General features: G+C 39.7%; 1 protein-coding gene across 1 annotated transcript in view; it reads right to left on the bottom strand.

Annotated features, from left to right (window-relative positions):
• Positions 1–13,613, bottom strand: part of LOC126365932 (PWWP domain-containing protein 2B-like) — a 203,413-nt gene that overhangs the window by 143,919 nt on the left and 45,881 nt on the right. The window contains exon 2 of the mRNA XM_050008701.1: positions 2,791–3,157. Within this exon, the coding sequence (XP_049864658.1) occupies positions 2,791–3,157 (367 nt within the window). The remainder of the gene's footprint in view (positions 1–2,790; positions 3,158–13,613) is intronic.

The raw sequence follows: 13,613 nt of genomic DNA, 5'->3' as shown, positions 1-13,613 counted from the left end.
CTGTTACACATAGAGTGTTATCTACACATCATTTGTATATCACTACCTGAGCCACATCTGTAAGATCTGTTGCTTCATCTACAGCAACATAGTTGTTAACCTTATTTATTAACTGCCTGTGCACATCACTGGCCATAATACCTATACATCTGTGTCACTACTTGTTTGGAAAGGCCAATTTCTTGAAACCTCCTCCTGTTAGTGATACACGAAAGTTCTGCAGCATCAACGAGACAATCTTTTACATATTTCCCTTCGGAAAACCGTTTCCCAATTCTTAATGCAATTTTGAAAGTTGTTCACTGTGCGGATGTACTCTGACTGTAATTCTGGAAAATTGAAAACAGTACACTGTACAGCAAAACAAATGAATGGAACACAAGAAATGAAGAGTTGAAGAGGTATCAATTATTACGACTTACATTAAAATGCTGTCGATGTACCACACCAATTTTCTCAAACGCACTTAATTTTCCTTGCTGTCCTTCACTGTTCAGTGCACTACACTTGTCTTTACAAAATGAGTTGTAGTTTCTCCAAATCGTGAACATCCACAGGCCGCCTATTATTTGGCAGCACAGCACACACTGCACGTTTTCACCTACTGCTGTTTAAGGAGAATTGCAGTTCCCAGTTGAGTTTAAATGGCTGAACTCTCATTCTTTCCTTTTTTGCAATACTCGCTATTTCTCAGTATGTCTTGTGCAAGGCTACAGTCACCAGACGGATGCAAGATGGGTTGTACTTTGGTCCTCCCGGTACCGTGTAAACAAGGAAGCAGAACCGTCGCCCCGCATATGTTATTTACATCTAGTCACAGATGTCAATGTTCCGCTTTCCCCGACGACCAAAATGTGTGCACCTGTGCCTCACTTCCACACTTTTGCACAATGTGCAACATTTGGCCAGTCCTGATTTAAAGTTAGTACAAAAACCATTGCAAAACATCGGAAGAGAGATCAGAATGCTACCTTGAGCTCCTACAGACATTTTGCCAACAGTCATGTGATTCTATGTTGCAACAGGGCCAAGTGCATAGCTACTGCACTGCTTGCCTGGTCATCTTCAGTCAAATAAGTCACTACTGTTAGATTGCTGATGTTGGCAAGAATAAACATAACAGTCAATACGAATGCTCAGTTTTGTTCTGACATTAGATGACGAATACTAGAGGACAGTCGAACTTGTTTCCATAATAAAGGAACAGAAGCCAGTCAAAAGACTTTAAAACAAAAAAGGAAAAATTAAAATAATTAATTGTTAGGATAATTGATTATGTGAAATTAATAACTGGCTATCACTAAATTACAATCAACTGAAAATTGCCCATCCCCATCTGACGTCTCAGACAGATAGAATACTTCTAAGTGCAGACATGAGCCAGCAAGCACGTGTGACTACTATGCAAGCAGTTCACATCATCATCATCATTCCCAAATATGAAGTAGTTTTGTAGTGCCCCTTAAAACGTAAATTAGGTGAAAATCAGTTACTCTAGTTGTAACCTTTTTTTTTTCTTTATCTTTTTCCAACCTATAATAATTATTACACAAACACATTCAGATGGAAAATATCTGATAAATATCTACCAACAAAATAATCAATTTTTGAAAAAAAAAATGTAACTAGATCAATAAAACATCTACTCACCAAGCAGCGGGAGTAGAATACACGTATAAAAAGCCTTTCCTTCATATAAGAAGTCTCTCCTGACCTGGGGTTCCAGATGACCTTTACAAACTTTCCCCATTTCCTGAACCTCATCAGTCCTTTTCCTTCACCCTTCTTCCTTCCCCTTCAACCCTTCTGTCAGAAGGAGGAGCCACTACTGGCTCAAAAAGCTTGCAAATTTAATATAGTTATAGGTGTGTTCTCCTACCATGCACAATGAGCAGATTTTTTATTTATCTGATAAATATCCACAAGTCAAAACTCTTTCCTGTAACAACAGCAGCAGCCTCTTTTTGTGGTGACACTGTTTTTACCATTAAATCAATTAAACTGATGCTTCATCGAAGTTAAAGAAGTTAACTCAAAAACATTACACCTCACAGACTGCTTGTAGCAACACTCAGAGAGACTGAGATACTACAGATGTACTTCATGATCATTTACTATAACTGCAAATATCAATAAGATGAGAGAAGTCTACACTACCAGTGCCAAGAAGTGAATTAATGACAGGTTTGTAGAAAACATGAAAAAAGTTTGGATATGTATGGTTACTCTTTGGCCCCATATAGTAATTACCACTACCTTTAGACAGTAAATGAAAAAGGACAAACGTTTTAACATCGTCAAGAGTTATTCACGCAAAATTCTCATTTCTGCTCTGTGTTCCCCTCTTGTAATTTAGAGTTGTTTTAAAACTGACACCCATCTTCTCCACCACTATCCCTATGCTACCTTTAATTTGAATTAACTAACTGCCCCCTTTAAAAAAGAAAAGGGCACAACTACATTACATGCAGATTTGTTGTATAACTGAAAAATATTTTTGTAGTCTTTTATATCTGTTGATCTATTTTTAATCATATATACATTTGATATAGTTCAAAATAGAAGAAAATGTTACACTAGAATTCAATAACAAGTATTTTACAATTAACTGCATAACATATACTAGGTCTTCATGCATCCAACTATTTCCTCCTGAAAATTCCTCCAACATGTTTACATCTTTCCCTGATTTGCTGAGAATTTGTGTGCCTTAAGATTTCCAACATAAATTGTAAAAATTATATTACACAACATTTCATTTTGCAATAATTTTTAAATGGAATTATTTACCTTGGGTTGGTTGTCCCTTTGGTTTTCTGAGAACAGAGGTCGTGGACTCCTCGATGGTGGGTCTCCTCCAGTCCGTTCTGTGCCAACACCCGTAGAGTGCTTTCCCCCTGATAAATCTACATTTTCTGAGTTCTCATTGCAGATAGACCGACATTTCGAACAAAGAACTTGCCGTGGCCGCAATCGGACAGTCATTCGAGAGTTTTTGTGACGAGCAGGAGGTCGTACAGGTCTCCGTACATGATGGAATGCTGCAGGTGGAGTTGCTTTTTCCTGGAAGTATGTGAAGCGTTGGCTCAAGCTAAAAAGCTTGTCCTCATCACATGCACTCCCAGATACTGGAATATTTACACCACATGGAAGCTGTCTGTAAAATAGAACACAAGAAGAAATGAGAAAAATAGCACAACTGAATCAAAACATTATTGTCACAGAATAATTAAATGCCTAAGTAAATACAGTAGTTTCTATTCTCTGAAGTGCTGCCAAATCATTGGCTAGAATTGAAACACGTGCTCAGTAAAACTGCTTGGTGGGTAGCAATGTACATGAATCATTGTACATATACTAATCAGTCAAATATTATACATTATGGTCACTGATCTACTATTGATACAAACCAGTCCTGGTGACAGCAGCTTCAACTGACAAGGAATTACTGCTAGTCAGACACAAGCATGATCAGTCCATGTGTAGAATGGAGAATGCATGCAATCTATCCGAGTTTGACTGAGGACTAACTGTGATGGCCCAGAGGCTTGGCACTGTATGAATTGTCAGGTATTATAAGAGTGCTGTGGTGAGTGTCTTCAACATGTGGTGAAACCATGTTCACGTCATTACAGATGTCAGATGTCATAGCCTGGGCAGACTGGTAAAACAGGTAAGGCGGCAAACTGTGGCAGATCTAACTTTAATGCTGAGAGAGTACAAGTACACCTGAACACACAGTACACCAAACATCCTTAACAATGGGTCTCCACAGCCGACAACCCATGCATGTGCCAATATTAACACCACAACATCAACAACTATGACTGAAATGTGCCGTGGCCATCGGCAATGGACGCTGGCGCAGTGGCAGAGCATTGCATGGTCTGATGAATCCTGAATCCTTTTCATCATGCCGACGGGAGGGTGCGAATCTGTCACCTTCAAGGGGAACAGCTCCTCGACACCTGCACTACAGGACAAATGCAAGCTGGCAGCAGCTCCATCATGATCTGAGGGACATTTACATGGGTCCAGAGAAGCTCGTGTAAGCACCATGAAAGCCAAGACGTATCATACACTGGTTGCACACCATGTACACTACTTCATGACAATAATGTTTTTCAATTGCAGTTGAATTTTTTATAATAATTATGAGTCATGTCACAAGGCTTAAAGCGTAACTGAGAGGGTCAAGGAACAAAGTGGCGAGTTTCAGTTGATGTGCTGGCCCTCCAACTCACCAGATCTGAACCCGATCAAACACATCTGGGATGTGACTGAACATGGTGTCAGAGCACATCCTCCTTCCTGGATTTTACATGAATTAGGTGACTTGCATGAGCGAATCTGGTGCCAACTCCCTCCAGCAACCTACCAAGGTCTCACTGCTTCCATGTCATGACACATCGCCGCTGTCATCTGTGCCAAAGGTGGATGTACCAGCTATTAGGTAGGTGGTCATAATGTTCCGGCTAATCGGTGTATATAATTACTGTTTTATATATTATTTTTATGGTATATGGGTAATGAGTATTAGAAGGCACCCAATGAATATCACACATGAAAGTTATCATCATACTCATAAATTTCACAGGTTTTGTATTCTACAGATAAACAGCAACACGTGTACCTGACAGTTGATTTACTATCGTTACTTGAGTTATGGCATGTGGTTTCACTCATTAACACCCAAGTATTAACAAGTATAGAGCTGTAGATTATTTTACTTCTTATGGATTATTTACATGACTGGCCAAAAGGGACAATATTTTTAAGGCTTAAATGAAAATGTAATCTTTTGTGTTGAGCAAGCAGTAAAGGTCAAATAGGAGCAGGAGTTTAAATCCATGGACAAGAAATAAAAGCCTTGAGGTTAGCCAATGACAGTATAATTCTGTCACAGGCAGTAAAGGACATGGAAGAGCAGCTGAATGGAATGGAATGGACAGTGTCTTGAAAAGGATATAAGACGGACATCAAAAAAGCAAAACGAGGACAATGGAATGTAGTTGAATTAAATCAGGTGATGCTGAGGGAATTAGATTAGGAAATGAGACACTTAAAATAGTAGATGAGTTTTGCTATTTGGGGAGCAAAATAAGTGATGATGGTAAAAGTAGAGAGGATATAAAATGTAGACTGTCAATGGCAAGGAAAGCGTTTCTGAAGAAATCTGTTAACGTGGAGTATAGATTTAAGTGTCAGGAAGTCTTTTCTGAAAGTATCTGTATGAAATTCAGTCATGTATGTAAGTGAAACATGGACGATAAATACTTTAGACAAGAAGAGAACAGAAGCTTTCAAAATGTGGTGCTACAGAAGAATGCTGAAGGTTAAGTGGATAGATGATGTAACTAATGAGATGGTACTGAACAGAATTGGGGATTGGTTGGTAAAACATGTTCTGAGGCATCAAGGTATCACCAATTTAGTATTGGAGGGCAGTGTGGAGGGTAAAATTCATAAAGGGAGACCAAGAGATGAATACATTAAGCAGATTTGGAAGGATATTGGTTGCAGTAGGTACTTGGAGATACAGAAGCTTGCACAGGACAGAGTAGCATGGAGAGCTGCATCAAATCAGTGTCTGGGCTGGAGGAGACCACCACCACCACCACCACCACCACCACCACCACCACCACCACCACCACCACAACAACAACAACAACAACAACAATAAATGAAAATGCTATAAAATGGGATGTAAAAGTGTGTAAAGTGACTCTACAATTGAAAACATTTCTGTTTGGCTTGTCTGATTGAGCATGTTGAAATGGAACCAAATATGACTTTGGGCACAAATCACTAATTCATATAAATATTCAGCACACATGACAAACTTTTCTGTGTTGCCATCTGAAACCGAAGGCAAGCACCACCAAACTAGGTACTGCTCCTTCATACTGTACAGACTAATTACATTCTTTCACAATATGGTGTACTGATAGCCATATACAACAAGCCCCATACATTAATAGATCCTCTAGCTGGATGGGTAATTTTGGAACCAGAACACATTAAGTGAGTGGCTCAAAGTAGTTACCACAGCTAAGCAGTGGATTCACTAAACATAGGTTTTTTTCTCACACTTTATCGTGTAGTATCCTTCTGCCCCAAGCCTGAATGGAAGCAATCAGGGTTATATCTCTCATAAAGGATACAAGCACAACAATTTAACAGCTACATGAATGTGGGCTGGCTCTCTCTAACATGTGCCTTTTTCCACTTAACTTTCCCTTTTCGTCTGCTTGTGATTCTTAACCATTTTTCAAAGTCCTCTCTTTACACATATCATGCAGATACAGAGCCAGATACCTACAGGTCTCAACTTTTGAATTTCTTTAGGAGAACAATCACTATATTTTAAACGATATAATATTGAACTGGATGGATCATCAAATGTGCAAAGGAATTTTAAATTGGTCTGACACTAAGTCACTATGAAAAAAAGAAGGAACATTAGAGTTTCACATTTTGTCTATGAAGAGGGCAGTAGAGATGGAGGCCAAGTTCTGATTAGAAGAGGACGTGTCCTTTACAAATAAATTATATCTTCATTTGTGAGGCATCTTAAAATAAATAATGTTTGGGAATGAATTACTGTTTCAGCATCAAAATACAGAGAAGGATGAAAATTCTAGGTGATGTGATACTTATTTGCAAGAATATATACATAAAACCAAAATAGTGTGTGTATACTGCCTCAAATAAAACACGATCATAAGCACCCGTCTGGTACAGATGTGCAGCACTATTAAGGGCTTACGAGAAAAAACACTGGCTGGTTGGTTGGAGGTGGCAATGGCTGCTCTACTCTCTGATCATAAACTAAGGCAGTAATTGAGCCATTTGAATTCAGTAACTGAGTCAGATAAAAGCTAAATTTTATTTGCTTCCATAATAATGTAGCTCCATTAGTGTAAGATTGTCAAGTAGACCCCACAATAAAAGGAAAGCACCCTTTTCTCAAGGATAAAGACAAAGTGTTCATTTCGCAGCTCATTAAAAGTGGCTAAAGTTCAGTACTCCAAAAGCACCCGCTGTGTTAAGCCCCTATTACATGGTGTGCCTAAACTGTATACCTATGCACCCCAAGTGTGCATATCGGCAATTACAGGCTGGTTCACGTAGACCTATTACACCATCCACCCTGGATGTTTCTGGTGCACATGCGCTGTAGACGGTAATAACGCGCATAACGCAGATGAAAGTCTTTTGTTCTACCGCGCAAAACACGAGGGGAGGGGGGGGGGGGGGGAGCGGGGGGGCTGTGTGACTTATTGGAACGTCATTCGTTCAAGTTATTTATGTGAGCTAAAGGCTGCTATTTAATAAGAAATTGTTTTTTATTATTATTTGTTAAGTAATTGTTATTCTCGAATGTAGGTTACTACTGTTCTGAATTACAGATTCATAGTTACTTTTATATTACGACACTTGCTTACAAAAGTATATGTATTTACACAGCATATGTTTTTGCACATAGAGGACCCACTTGTTTTTAGAGCTACTGTCCTGGCAGTGACAGTAAATCTTCAAATTATGGCAGAATAACGACGAAATGCCGGAGTTTGTTGGGTTCGACCCTGGCTGACAGAGGGGAGAGAATTATATTCACTGTTTACGAAAAACTTCGTGAGCATGGACATCGCCTGTTTCGAGAAGCTGCTGTCTTTGATGAAAGTAACAAGTGTGACACAGTCGTGGGGGAGGCTGTCTCATATTCTCGAAGGTAAGAATTAAATCATATGTTTTTTGGTCATACCAGCCCAAATCACGAATAAAATACCGGTAAAAGCCCTGTTATGTTGCAGGCTGGTTATAACATTACGTTTCCGGGCGACTTTCTACCCTATCACTTGCAGTTTCTACTTTCTGGCATTCTCCAATAACCCAAGATACGCAATCAAATATGAACTTCCGTAAGTAAGGCATTACGATACAAATCGAGAATCACACTGTAACGTTATATGCATATTACTCAGAAAGAAACGATTGCCGACATACATTATTATGACACAAAGGGTCATACGTACACCTTTCCTCGCTATATGCCTGAATTAAGACGCTTAACGCCTCTTTGCACCGTGTCATTTCTAGAATATGAAACAATCAATAGAAAAAATGCTTTCACAAACAGCTAGTATGAAAGACTTTACTGTCAACTTTTTTTTCTGCGTTTATGAAACTTATAGGCCGTGTCCTACGAGAGCGACAGAAGCGAGCGACAGCTTCAGGCGACAAAACACAACCGCAGGTGTAGTTATGGAAGTGTCCTAAGTGACCGATAATATGTGTTGCTGCTTGTCTCCCGCTGCAACTGGCGACGTTTTAATTCATACGTGTTTGAATCTTGTCGCTGCAGCACGCGCGACACAGAGCGACAGCCACGTGTCTTCTTGGGAAAAGCGGTGGAGCGGACGCGACGGCAGCTATGAATTAATTTTAAGAAAATTATTCGGTGAAAAAAAAAATTATTCCTCCGCAACCTATAGCTTGATACCATTAAATGATAAAGGTCGGAAATTATTTTCGTTATTCGTCATAGTTACTGTGCTCCACGAAATTGAGTACATGGCTGCACGAAATTTTTAAGAATTTGCAGAGGTAAAATCACATTGTGTAGACTTTCCGTATAGTTCATTTACTGCCATCATTATTGCGTATGAAATGTAACCAATATATCTAAATTGTATTTAAAGTTTAGACCGGAATGATGTCTCTTTTCATTCTTGAGATATTGGTTGGTATAACCGCGGACGGGTCGCTCGCGTCGAGTCCGAACCTTTCCTGATCGTAAAAATCGTCATATCTCATAAAAGGTTCAAGATATCGAAATGACGATTATTGGAAATCACAGCACCCAGAAAGGGCTATTTTATCGTATGATTAAGCAGAGCGTATTCAAGACTCCCTATAACTTACACCATGAGGTTTTGTCCAAATATTAATAGGCATAGAAAGGGAGAGAAACAGGTAAACGGGGTATCAAAGTGACCAGCATGAGGTCTAGTTTGGCACGAAAATATTTAACTGCTTGAAAGTAATCAAGGTAATGAACGAATACTTGATTAATAAGCTGAGGAAAAATTGAAATATTTCACGCAAAGCTGCTTTAAATGAAGTGTCAAAAATGTCATCTGTTCAAGGCCTAGCTATTTTGCACATAAAAAGATACATGGGTACGGTATTTAAATGTCAAAACGGTTTCCTTTGAATCAAGTACGTCAGGAAGGCAAAAGAGGAGTCAGTAAGATCATGCTTTGTGAATGAAACTTGAAATTAAAAAACGGAAGAAATCACTCAGATATTTTAAGAAATTATTTGTGTAACTGAAAGAAGTAGCTCAGAGAAACGTTCTACGTGCCTTTGCATGCTGCTCGAAATCATTAACAGAAAATGAGGTGCACCAAACGTTTCCCTAATATTTTTTATTTCATACTTTTAGACAAATCATTACACAAAAGTTTGATTTTCTTTCCAAAAATTTTGTAAGCTTTACTTTTACAGGCTATTTAGAGCAATTTAAACGCTTGACCTTAACACTGACTGCTGATGAATTACGTTCGCAACATGAAATATCTGTAAAATTTCATGGTACATTGTAATTTATTAGGAATTAAATGTGTGTGAAGATCAAGTTCTTTGGCAAGACCTTATACTTAGCAATGCAGTGTACACAGTATTCCAAAAACTTAGTATACAGAATCGTGACTGAGTCAGTAAAAATACGTATAAGAACTGGCAGGAATCGAACTCAGGACCTTATCCTCGCACATATTTACGAACTGTATACGCTACCCCTACACCACAGCTACCTATTGCCCACACACCTTAGTCTTGTCCTTAAGTTTGTATTCTGCGTAGTCAGTCATGTAATAATTATTCCTCCGCATTTACTGTTTGTTAAAAGTTCTTGAAAATGTAAAAAACATTCGTCTTTAATTTATTGATGAGATAGTCGAATGCTCCTCTGCTCATTCACGTGTATTCGAAGAACCTGTCTGGTGACCTTCGTACTTGACGATACTTATGAAATTCTCCATGGAGATTCCGCCATTTGTAAATTTCCTGCAGAGCATTCCTTTTCGCTTTGTTTTCTTAAGCAAACCTAATTCTGTAGCCTTACTCTCCAGCTACAGTATACTACAGGTTAAGGACGCCGTTTTATACAAACAGCTGGTTGGCTCGTAGCGCGACATGGTCGTTCGCACGCGCCAGACACCCAAGGTTGTTGGCCGATGTTGCTGCTTGTCGCTGGAGTGTCCCGTATCTAGAAGTCGCTAGCTTCTGTCGCTCACGTAGGACACGGCCTTAGAACTGCACTCTATCCTGGCGCGCGGATAGCGTGTCTGCTAATTTTCGTAGTTTTACCCTTCTACCGCTAGATCGCACAGCAGGAATAAAGTTGTCTGTAAAAACATTGAGAAATGTAAATCAGATGACTGTCGCAAATGGTTAGAAAGAAAGAGAGTAATTAATCAGAGCAGAAAAAAAGGGGTTAGTGGTTGACGCAGTGCCACACCCTCCATGCTGGAGAACTGTCAGAGGGTCCTGTTTCTTAGCAGACTACTTTATACTTTGTTAGTTTGCTTGCTCTCTCACTTGTCTTTAGGGGCCTCCTGAGAAGATTTCTCCGAAGCAGCTTCAGGCATGGAGGAAGACCACGAAGCTCTTCGTCCAGCATCTTTTGGCTCTTTGAGCCACTGGCAAGTGTCCTCTGTGACGTCAGTGGAGACCTTGGGAGAGACGGCCCCAAAGAACACTTTCTGCACGAGAGGAGCCGGAGGAGGCTGTTGCTTCTCCGGCAGGGGGGAGGGGACTGATGTGAGGGGGCGGATGTATTCCTGTGCCCAAAGCACCCACTGTTCATGGCACAGAGTGAGGAACCACTGGCACTTGGGACGGCAATGGTGATGTAGCTGCAGAGTACGTCGACATCAACCGAATGTGGTGTAATCTTTCAAATTTACATTTAGCCACTGTGTAAGTCAACGAGTCCAGGGTCTTGTACTCCATAATTTTCTTCTCCTTTTGGAGTACTGAGCAGTCTGGTGACCTGGGGGAGTGGTGCTCCCCACACTTGATGCAAGTAGGAGGTGGCGCACATGGAGTACCTGACTGCAATGGACATCCACAGTCTCAACATGTGGCACTGGAAATGCAGTGGGAAGACATGCCCGAATTTCCAGCACTTAAAGCACCGCATAGGGGAAGGGACGTATGGTTTAACGTAACAGCGGCAAATCATCACCTTGACCTTTTCAGGCAAAGAATCATCTTCAAAGGCCAAGACGAAGGCACCAATAGCAACCGTGTTGTCCTTGGGTCCCCTGTAAAGGCACTGGATGAAATAAACACCCCGTCATTCTAAATTGGTGGAGAGCTCGGCGTCAGACTGCAAGGGATGGTCACGATGGAGAATAATCCCCTAGTCCATGTTGATGCTTTTATAGGGAGTGATGGAAACAGGACTACCACCCAGCTTCTCACAGGCGAGTAATGCTCAGGATTGGGCTGGGGATGCTGTCTGAATCAAGACTGCGCTGTTTCACATCTTGGACAGCGCTGTCACTTCTCCAAACTTATACTCAAGGTGTTCAACGAAAAACTGAGGCTTCGTAGGTAGAAAAGAGTCCCCATCGGTTCTGCTAGAGACTAAAAACCAAGGCAAATATGACTCTCCTTTCTGTAGTTCTACGTTCCTCCCATGGTGTTACGAGGGACAGAAACGATTTAGGATCTTATCTGTCGGCATTGTATTCTATCTTGCCCTTCTTAGAGACTGCTGGTACGTTCACCTGCAAGAGTTGACTTAGTCCACTTCATTGAAAGGTCATCCACCCAGATGCCACCCACTCCGATCATGACCTCCGCTATATGGTGAGTAGCAACTATCCTTTTCATAATCTTGTCAACTATACCATAGTGGATTTTCCTATATTTAAAAAGTATGAGTCTTCTGCAAACTGCTTTAAACCGTATTCATTTGAGAGACCATGTACTAAACCACCTAAAAAAATACACTTGGTTTTCCAACGCAAGCATATAAGGCCATTAAAAAACGACAAAGTGAAGATGCATTTAAAATTCGGACATATTCCGCTGACGTTCAAATCAGACGTCTTTCATTATGTTCCACAATTGTTTAGTACTATCTGTGGAAGGTAATATCCTAAGTTCTGATAACTAGGAAGTGCTGAGTCAGAACAACTCAAAAAACTTCAATCAAGGAGTGTGTTTTTCATGGACTCATTATGACATATCAGCTTTTTCATTAACTGGCAAAAAAGATTATTTTCTTTAGCTTTTGCTTAAGTATTCCCATGTTCAAACCACTCTTCTTGTAACACTTTCGTCTGCTCAATTTCTTCTTTCCTAATAAAAGTAATATTTTGCCATTATAGCTTCTCAGTGAAGAGGAGACACAAAAATAGTTTTTGGTGTTTTTACTAATAATGTCAACTTTGCCCTCAATTTCTAAAATACTGGAAATCAGTAAAAGAATGAAATTTAATATTCCAGAACCTTGCTTTGTTCCATTATTATGTGCAAGGTTTCAGGTATAACCTGCAATTAATTCTGGCTATATAAAAACGTTAACTTCCCTATTTTCCATGCATTTATTTTTTTGGTCTAGTTTGTATCAAATTATCCACACGAAAGTTGCTCTAAAAGTCATCTTTATTATTATTATTATTATTATTATTATTATTATTTCCCTTAACATAGTACAAAAGGTTGTACAAGAAGGCCTAGTTTTGTTTCTTCGAAGAATATATTACAGGAGAGATTATATCTCAAAGTTGTTGAAAAGTCAGAGGTACACTTTAGATAGTTGCACAATAAGGGCAAATGAATGATTGTCTCTGGAAGTATTAATCAATGTTCATTTGGGAATACGTGAGAATGTTTACATGGAATTCCACAAAATTTGTGATGATAATGTGGGAACTTTTTCTGAAAGTATATCACTTGGAATGGAATAGCCCCTATGACAAACTCTGCAGTTACCAAGTGATTTATTCTCCCTTCCATCATCACAACTGCCTGCACATACCTTATTTCGCGACGAACCTCTGTAAGATAATGGAAGACTTGCAACCAATGTTTGCCCCAAGTCACAACAAACCAGCCACGTTTGTTTTCACATATTGGCCACGACACAATATGTTTTTGTGATTTGTTTCATTGTGCAAAGCTTTGGAGCTGCCATACCAAGCTTCTCACCCTAGAATGAGGTGACAGAAGGGAAAAGAAAGTTGCCTCCACTGGATAATGTACACCAGCATATTAAGAGTATCAACAAAGTCATTAAACTAATGTCCACTTCCACACAGATGCCCATGCATCCCCCAACTGGAGCAACCAGCCGGTGGTCGCCACATACATATGAACAATCACTGCACTGAGGACTAATGGTAACAGTATATGTCATACTGCAAAAATACTGAATAAAATGAAACAGAAATGAAGCAGTGAGAGGTAAACCTTTTCTGGTACAAATACCACTGACAGAATGCCTTAAAAAGAGGTCCAATATGAATACACTTACTGTGATGCATTACAACGTTAGAGGGCTAAAGAAAAAGTTGATGACATTTTTATCT

This window comes from Schistocerca gregaria, chromosome 4 (genome assembly GCF_023897955.1).
Source record: "Schistocerca gregaria isolate iqSchGreg1 chromosome 4, iqSchGreg1.2, whole genome shotgun sequence".
NCBI lineage: Eukaryota > Metazoa > Arthropoda > Insecta > Orthoptera > Acrididae > Schistocerca > Schistocerca gregaria.
Note: the sequence above shows the minus strand (reverse complement) of the source record. Positions and strands in the feature narration are given on the sequence as shown.